This window comes from Coturnix japonica, chromosome 2 (genome assembly GCF_001577835.2).
Source record: "Coturnix japonica isolate 7356 chromosome 2, Coturnix japonica 2.1, whole genome shotgun sequence".
Taxonomy (NCBI): Eukaryota; Metazoa; Chordata; class Aves; order Galliformes; family Phasianidae; genus Coturnix; species Coturnix japonica.
This window is the reverse complement of record NC_029517.1, coordinates 29,065,447-29,074,833: the sequence shown is the minus strand read 5'-3', so window position 1 is coordinate 29,074,833 and position 9,387 is coordinate 29,065,447. Positions and strand designations below refer to the sequence as shown.

Sequence of the window (9,387 nt, the reverse complement as noted above, 5' to 3'; positions counted from 1 at the left end):
CCAATGTTTTAGCTGTTTCTGTGTAGACAGAATCAAGGACACTTCTGCAAGCAAGCAAGCTGGCGGTGTGTAAGTTGATAGGAGGGGGCAGAGCCAGCACAGCTAACCCTGACAGACCAAGGGGATATTCCATATCATGTGTCATCATATTCAGCAATAACAATGTGGGGGAAAAGGAGGAAAGGGGTATTTTCAGAGTTACGTTGGGTCTTCCCAAGAACCCAATATGTGTGATGAAGTTCTGCTTTCACAGAAACGGCTGAAAATCTGCCTGTCGGTGGAAAACAGTGAATTAATTCCTTATTTTTCTTTGCTTGCTTATGCAGCTTTTGCTTGACCTATTAAACAGTATTTGCCTCAAGCCATAAGTATTTTTCACTTTTGCCTTCCTGATTCTCTTCCCCACCTCTCTGTGGAGAGTGAGTGAGCAGCTGGGTTGCTTGCCTGTCTACCAGGGTTAAATCACACTTTAATCTTTTCAATAATGGCAAAATATACATTGAGTGCAGTCCAGATATTCAGTCTAATAACACATTTTTCAATTGAAAAAGGTATATTTGTCAAAAAAAAAAGGAGAAGATATGTATCACAAAACTGAGAAGTAAACCATGATCTCCTGAGTTCCAGCCTAGTCCCAAGATGGCGATCTTTGCTCTTTCATCTGCTGTGTAACTCTGAAGAGAACTGGCTGGATGTTTTGTTATATTTCCTCTAATACTTTGATATATATTTGTTCTATTTTCCCTTCTTTCAGAACGAAATTACACTGCAATAAGCCTGACTGCAAAATCATCATCATTCCAGTCTGAAATGGTCTGAAGTAATAAAAAGATGAAGTTGTTTGAGGTACAACCACTGCGAATAACTGAAAGCTTAAAACACAGCTGTTCCAAGCAAACCACATCCAGGTCAACGTCCCAATTAATGTTATTACATTAAAGTTATTACATCTAGAAAAGTCACAGTGCACTGAAAATATCCTTCCATATATAATATATATAATATCTGGGACTCTGGTTTCAGACTGGAGTTCAGCACTGGCACAAGTCCAGGTGATCTCTTCATTCAGCTGCCCTGGAGATCCGTGAATGTCCCCACACGTCATAAGCAGAGCAGTTTTATTGTGGTAACTTTACTTCTGGTAGCGGTGTTTAACGTTAACACCTCACAGCGGGGAGACACTGAATACCCCGATGACGTCACGGACACAGCCCAGACCCCGCCCCCCGCTGAGGACAGAGCGTGACCCTCACCTCCCCTTCCGTTGTGCGCATGCGCCGCAGACCCTCCCGCGTTCCCCTTTACGTAGCGCAGTTCCGCCACACGACTTCCGCCGGAAGTAGTAGGACAGGGAGCCCGGCGCCCGCCTTTGCAACCTACCCTGCTAGTCACCGACGTCGTGACGTAAGCATTGACGGACAGATGTTACAACCAATCAAAATTCCAGCAGGCTGCATTTGATTGGCTACTGAGCCACAGAGGGCGGGTGGAGTACCGGCGCCGTTTGGTTGCAGCGACACCGGGTTACATAGGGCGGAGTCCGGCGTGTCCTTGGGCACAGCAGCCGGACGGCGCGGGGCGGTCGGAGCTGCAGTCAGCTGTGTGGGTGCGGTGTGAGCGGAGCGGCCGGCTGGGCAGGTACAGGCGGGCGGGGTGTGCGGGTGATCAGGGCCTGATTTCCAAGCGGCGCTGTCTGGGTCTGGAGCCACTACTTGGCCCGGCCGTTAGGCGGGATTGGGGCGATAAGGGACGGGGCAGTGCGGCTCTGACCCTGCTCACACTGCGGCCTTGAGGATCCCTCAGCTGGCAGCGGAAGGTCACGGCGGGGCCTGCTCTGCGGGAATTAGATGAGGCGTGTTTCTTGTTCTTCAGGCATAAAGCGTGGCACCTTAATAGTGTAATGGTTCTATGCAAATCTTCAAACCCTAGAGCTATAACTCGTGGCTAGAAGGCACTCAGAGTTCACAGATTGGTTTACAAAACTGTAGCTACAGCCCATCGCTGTGAACCTTTTTAAAGCTTCTGTTGAATAGCTGACCTTGATATTGTGATACTGACCTCTGTATGTGTTCTTGGTCTAGTACCGACGATGGGAGATATTGAGAAGGGCAAGAAGATTTTTGTCCAGAAATGTTCCCAGTGCCATACGGTTGAAAAAGGAGGCAAACACAAGACTGGACCCAACCTTCACGGCCTGTTTGGACGCAAAACAGGGCAAGCTGAGGGTTTCTCTTACACAGATGCCAATAAGAACAAAGGTAAATGTAAAGCAGCTCCTCCTGAGCTACTGGTGGTTCTTGGGGATAGTCAGAAGTACTGAAACCTGCAGAAAGCAAAAATAATATTCAGGCTGGACATTAGGAAGTATTACTTCTCGGAAAGGGTAGTCAGGCACTGGAATGCACTGCCCAGGGAGGTGGTGGAGTTACCAGCCATGGGAGTATTCAAGAAACGCTTGGATGTGGCACTGAGGAATATGATTTAGCCAGGAAGTATTGGTAATGGTTGGACTAGATGATCTTCTAGGTCTTTTCCAATCTTGATAATTCTGTGATTCTGTAATATGAGTGAGCAGGAAAAAAATATATATATTCATTTCATTTTGAAGTCACTGCTTGTCTATTTCTTCTTGCCAGGTATCACTTGGGGTGAGGACACCCTGATGGAGTATTTGGAAAACCCAAAGAAGTACATCCCAGGAACAAAGATGATTTTTGCGGGTATCAAGAAGAAGTCTGAGAGAGTAGATTTAATAGCGTATCTCAAAGATGCCACTAAAAAGTAAAAGTTATCTGCTGCCTTATTTATTTCACGTAGGAGTTGGCAATGGAAATGTCTGTGACAAGATTGGTTTTTAAACTTTCTATTTTTACATATACCATGTCTAACCTTAAAATCAGTTTTACCCATCAGATGATGTTGCTCATGGTGGGTCACTGAAGAACACACTTGGCAGCCGTTAACTTATGAAAACTATGTAACTGGGTTGATTTCAATGAGTATAATGTTCAGTTGTTCTTAATCATGAAATTAAAAACAAAAAAAAAATATATCCTGCCTCTTTATTGTTTAACACACAAAAAATGTATCAAACAAGTGTCAAAAGTGTTAATAGCTTTGACAACCCTACTCTTCAGAATGAAAAAGCAGAGTGGGTCTTGGCATCTTTCACTATAAGTCTTCTGCTGTGTTACACTAAAGATTTAAAAGTAAAGAAAGACTTAACAATATTTTTCTAAACTTGATCAGTTTTAGGTGTTGTGGTGCGTATTAATCTATCTAAAGCTTGGGGTAAGAATGCATCTCTCAAGTGCTGTTTGTTCAATGACACTTGTGCCCAGATCCTTTGATCTAGGAGAAACATGTTACTTGATTTATCTCGACTTTCACAGTTGCATGCACCAGTAGACTAGAATTCTCCAGCATCATCTTTAAGTCTTCTTGAATGTTATTGAAACTCTCTGTTCAGTACATCTCCGGAGGGCAAACGTTTGTAGTATAATGAATGAAAGAAGAAACACTTCTTCTGGAAAGGTAACTACTAAAAGCCAAGATGAGAGCTGATAAATCTTATTTCAGCAGTAGCATTCACCTAAAACCTACTGTTACACACAGCTGCTGATGGAGACGCACAGCAATGAATGCACTGGTAGACTAATGGGAAACAGTCTTCTTCTGTGCCTGGCTATAGCGTGTGTCATTAACAGTGTTGAGTAATATTTTAGTGTTTTAATTGTTTAGTGTTTTTTTCATGCTAAGCAAACTGTTCAGATGAATGTATTTACTGTGTATCAACAGTAAGGCACAACTTAGAGTGATCAATCTTGTACATTAAAAGAATTCAAAGTCCTGTTGGCTGTATGTGTCTGAAACCGAAATGGTGGGGTCATATGGGCTTTATGTCACTACAGGATGAGCAAAAACTCAGCGTGAAAAAAGTAAGTGCTAATAGAGATTGTGTGAAAGGTACTTGGAAGTGTGGCAGAGTTAGGAAGTATTTTGAACTAGAAGCAGCAAAGCTAGGCTGGGTAGGCAGAATATTGAAATGGAAGCATGTAAAGTTGTCACTTATTGAGGTTAGTATGAATGCAAGTACCCGGGTGGTACTTCTTTGTTGGTTTCTTTGTTAGGTTTTCGATTTGTTTGTGGAAGGGGATGTAACTAGGGAAGGAATTAAGATTGACTGTAAAAATCAATGTTTTGTTCTTTGGTTTCAAGTTTTACTGAACAGAAAGATTATGAACTAGCAAGTGTAGCATTTTCAGTCTAAAAACGTGGTATTTCAGTAATCTATGGTTAGAAATTGAGGAATCAAGGCAGCAAACATTGCACAATCCCATAAGGATGGGAGCTTGATGGGGCTATGCCATTAAACATACACCTTTTCAAAGTATTTCTTTTCCAAACCAGACTGAAACAGGAGAATTTTGAAATCATGAAGTTATTAGTTATGGATCCTGGTGAAATTTATTGATAGAGAAGCTCCATTTGAGAGTGACAATTCACGTGATCTCACTGCAAACTGCTGCACTTGGGAAATGTTCATTTGTAGCAGCAATTCACACCATTGTACATGGACGCTATGGCTGAAGATTTTGGGTTTTTTTTTTGTTACAAAATACAATATCAGTTGTCCAAAACAAATGTGATCTGATAGGCTTCTCTTAAGGAGAGGAAAGGAGATTGAACTTGTAAAGGAATTATCAGATATTCTAGTTTTATTATATATATCAGAGGTCATTAAAGTGCACGCGTTAACTTCTATTGAGCCTGGTCATTTGCCTTTAAAATGCATCCAGAAAACCCTTCTGTGACCAAAACCATCAGAATTCTTTGTGTTGCTGCAAATAGGATGAGTTGGGCAGTTTGATACCCTGAAAACAGGTTATTTTGAGAGGAGAGCAGCCCAGGGCTAGCAAGAACGTTAACTCTGAGAACCTGGATGCAGTCGTGTCCTTTTCCAGTGCTGACATGGCTGAATCAGGACTGCAGGTGGCTACATCAATCTATTTGTGATTCCCTGCTTGCTTGTAAGTACCTGCATGGATTTCTTTTCCACAGTTACTTCGCTCTGAAACAGAGAAAATATAATGGTTGCTTTTCAAATAATTTCTTAGGGGTTTCACCAGAAGTGGGAGACTTGGATTACATTTGCACTGGTGACAGGATGAGAACTGACATCCTTAAATTGCTAGAATGCAGTTTTGATCACCAAGGTGAACACGTGCCGGAACAAAAGTGTTCTCTGCTTCTTTTGCTGCTGTCTTCATGGAAAAGCAGAACTGGAAAGAAAACAAGCAGTGGGGTCTTAACTAGCACAGTGTTCAAAACACATACCTCGGAGCAAGGAAGAAGTTGTGTGCTTTACAGATGGTTTATGGATTTAATTTTAAACAGTCTTACATAAAAATTGACCTGGCAGCGGAGATCAGAAATCAAAACACAAGGTGTTCTACATCTCATTAACAGTATTTGCTGCAGCTTTCTGCTGTGGGCCTGTGTTTGTTTGATGAGGCGATGTGAACCCCTGCTTTCATATTATCAGAATCACACACTTTATGGATATGTTTTTTTCCCACCTCGTTATCTTGAAACATGCTTTTATCTGTCAGACTGCGTTGCCCTCATCTCACCACACTGATGGTCTTTGGGTCATAAGCACCCAAAATCTGTTGAACAGAAACACTGAAGAGTGTTCTCATCCTTATGGTACCCTACAGAAATTTACTGACCTCAGTCACTTGTGACTGATGGCAATTTCTTTTAACATGTCTGACGGTTATTAATTGGTCTTCCATTGACTTCTATTGATCTTTGACTCAGTTTTTATTAGGGCTAACAAGCAGCTAGGATTTTACATGGCTTTTAGCTGCACTGTGTCAGGACTCATTTAAGGCGAGCTGCAGTGTGAGAGCTGAGCAGTAATTTGGCTCTGCTTTACCTGATATGTAGTGCTTCCAGACAAACAGGAAAAATGCACTATGTCTGGCAAATTCAAAGTATCTCATTGGTGTCACCTCTGTGTAACTGGTTGCCTCAAGAGCCTGGTGCTTTTACCCCTGGTGCTTTTAATTTCAATGTCTTTTTTGAATTTTCTGAAAAATCCATGAGGATACCTGGAAATAATCTTTTCTTGTGAGCCTTTGGATATCGCTTCCCAAAATCAATCACTTTAGGTGCTGGCATGTGTAATTGGTCGCTTTGTTGCTTACAGCAAATGAACAGAAGAGGGAGCCAATGTACTAAAAAGCAGAAGAAATTCATACCGTGCACTTGAAGGCAATTTTGAACAAGCCTTCAACCTTTTGAAAGGCATCATTCATTTGTACAAGAAGCACTTCTACTGGAAGTGTTCAGCAAGAAGTGCTGGAGATTATTAGTACAGTTGAATGCATTGAAATGCCTTCTGAGTTCTTAAACTGATAGGTGCTTCATGTTTCATCAGGCTAGCTCAAGTTCGAAGTCACTTATATTAAATTTCAACTTATTCATATTGTAAAAGATTCATTCAGTTAGAAGGGATAAAGTTACTTTCTGGACCGCTAAGAGAATCTTAATCAAAAGCAGGGATCTCCAATGCATATTCTGGCTTTGTTCCTGCTGTGGAGCTCCCCTTGATATTGTCATTTGAAGAATCATGCCTGAAATGGATATACAGATTGTAGTAGTCTCTCCACTAGCATTTAGGTAGGAACGTGCCAATCTTTGTTAAAAATAAGCTTTGTCCTATTTTTAATACTGATACATACATAATGTTTGATGATAGACTCCAATTGCTCAGAAAATGGTGATGTATCATATAATACAGATATATCTACTAGCATTGTTGCAATTTAAGATCCTGGGAAGCAGACAAAATCTTGCATAAGAACCTTAATTAGCTAAGATACATAGCTGTCTGGTCAACCACCTGAATGGCTTTTCTGGCACTTAACCTAAATATAAGGCGTTTGTAGCTTCAAGATCGTGTTGTTTTTCATGTCGAACCATTTTGATTGCAACTCAAGCTAAAATTCTGAATATGAGCACCAACTGGGAATCCTATCTCCCACCATTTTCTTTTTAAAAAGGCCAGCTTTGCACTACTGAAGGCTCTGAGCCCTTGTGAGTGCTCAAATCTTGTGTAAGGTCTAAGTTTTTCAGTGCCTGTTAGAAGACGGGTGAGAAGACATTAATGTTTTAGTTTGTATGTGTATGTGCTGCCACTCTGAGTTCTCAGAAAGATGATACATCGCTCTACAGCAGCACACTGGTGACACATCAGAAACAACTCCCCATAGAACAAAGCAATCCACAGGTTTTGCTCTGCAGTTGAAAGATTCTTCCACATCAGAAAAATCTATTGAGGACAGAGAGAAGTCTTCAACAGCTGAACAGGGCCATGGGATAGAAATCAAGATGATATAAATGAAGGAAAGAAAGGGGAAACAAAATGGAAATGAAACAGGGTTAGTAAAGGATGAGATGTTGCATATCCTTGTTACACGTTCAGCATTTATCAGGATTAGCACTGTGCTTGTGCTTTGGCCTACTTAGTAGATGCCAGGTACTGCAGTCTGAAAGGAGAAGCAATGGAAGCCTGGAAACAGTAAGAAATAAACTTACCTACCTTCAGCAGAAGGTTTGGCAACTCCCTTTGTTCGGTGAATTTTCCTTTGGTTGGACGCATTTAATTTTGCTTCAGCTGGTGAAATCACCCAGATGAGGCTACCTGTCTCCAGCAGTCTGTATTTTGCTGTCACTTCTTTTAGTGCAATATGTTCCACGTTAGCAACTCAGCCAGCTGAGACATGGTGTGATATTTACTCAGTGCGCGTATCAAATGATATTTTACAGGGCTGGAAGCTCTGATCTTTCTTCTGCAACACTGGAGCCCAACGTCTCTGCTTACACAATGCACTTGAGTTACGCTACAGTTGATGGTATAACTTCAAGCTTCAAATCCTACCTGAAAAGTAGGAGGCTATGATCTGCACTTACGTGCTTAGACATAATAGCTGTGACACAGTGTTTTTTTCCTTATCCAATTTCCCTCCAAACAGAGAAAAGAAAAACATTTGGATTCTTTCAGTTCAGGAAGAGAGAAGAGATGGGGTGGACTGCTTGCTGGGAAAGAATTAGAAAGCCCTTCTTAGGTAGTGATTTCTTAGTGTAAATCAGTGCTGTGTACATCACTTTGGTATTCCCAGAAGGAAAAATGGCCACAACCACCTTAGCTGAAGCTGTTCCCGGTTGGTGCACTGAGATGTGAGGGTTATGCCTGGGAGAGTTTCCAGTTTGGGCTGGTATGCTGTGAGATGTTTCACCACCCAGAGCAATCTGATTTTGATCTTCCCACTGCCTGTTAGCATTAGCATCTCCACTGCCCCTCTGTCTCCTCTCACTGCATCTCCTCTTCTGCATGGCTGAGCAGGAATTCTACCAGCTCTTGGGTATGTTTGGCTCCTTCCAAAAGGAAGGCAGTCTCCACTGATATTTGTGCTGGGTGCGATTTTCTTTCTTCTGCATTACAATTTCCAAACATCCTTTCTTTCTATCTTTAGGGTTACGGATTTTGGTTCTTATTTTTGATATCAACACAGTGTGCTCTCTGGAGCTATGACTTCCTGCCTAGTCTTTGATTTCTCTGGGTCTCTCTTGGGCAATCCAGTCACTCTTGTTTGTTCTACTGGAAGAGTTGGGCTCATCGTATTCTGTAACGTCATCCAAGTTTGAGAAGTGGTTTGAGTGGTTTTTATCGTTGATTAGGTGAATTTCTAGTTATTTATTTATGTATTAATTTTTGCAAGACTGAATCATTTTTAATTTGTAAAGTCTCTGAATGTGTCCATCGATCACTTCATTGTGGGAGAATAATATAATAATACAATGGCAAAGGATTTGTATTTCTTCCCATTTATCTTACTGGAAAGTGACTTGGGGACTTCAACTACTGGGTAATTAGTAGTTAATAAATACTTATTACTTTACCTGCAGAAGTTCTGTTTATTGGTGCACATCAGACTCATTTTCTCTTCATTTCTGGATGTAATGAGCTCATAAATTCACTGAAAATAGTAGTAAATGTTAAGCGTATGATTTATGGCAGCATTCAAAATCAAAAGGTTTTGGAGACATTTTTCTTAACTTTCAGTGAAGCAGATGCAGAAATCTAAGCAAAAGCTTTATTCTGGCACAATGAGATTCTATAACATGGGAGTTTCATATTATATATATATATATAATTATAACTATATATATATATATATAATCATAACACTCTCTCTCTATATATAAACCCCTTTAAAGTTGTGTCCTCAAACATTTATTTCTTGTCAGTCTTAAGAAATCCTTAAAAAATGTCAGATGCCAACTGGAAATTTTTGCAGCCATCTGTCTCAAACATGA

General features: G+C 41.0%; 1 protein-coding gene and 1 long non-coding RNA gene across 7 annotated transcripts in view; one reads left to right on the top strand and one right to left on the bottom strand.

Annotated features, from left to right (window-relative positions):
* The first annotated feature begins 1,361 nt into the window (after nt 1-1,361).
* Nucleotides 1,362-3,849, top strand: LOC107309196 (cytochrome c). Its single transcript, XM_015853794.2, has 3 exons — nt 1,362-1,638; nt 2,082-2,258; nt 2,637-3,849. Exons 2-3 carry the CDS (start codon nt 2,090-2,092, stop codon nt 2,783-2,785), a joined length of 318 nt encoding a protein of 105 aa, XP_015709280.1. The 5' UTR covers nt 1,362-1,638; nt 2,082-2,089; the 3' UTR covers nt 2,786-3,849.
* Nucleotides 3,389-9,387, bottom strand: part of LOC107309197 — a 26,410-nt gene continuing 20,411 nt past the window's right edge. For 4 of the 6 annotated variants that reach the window (XR_004306430.1, XR_004306427.1, XR_001553109.2 and 1 more), the window contains one exon: nt 3,389-9,047. This is a non-coding gene — a long non-coding RNA (uncharacterized LOC107309197). The remainder of the gene's footprint in view (nt 9,048-9,387) is intronic. The other 2 variants (XR_004306429.1, XR_004306428.1) reach the window with 2 other exon arrangements.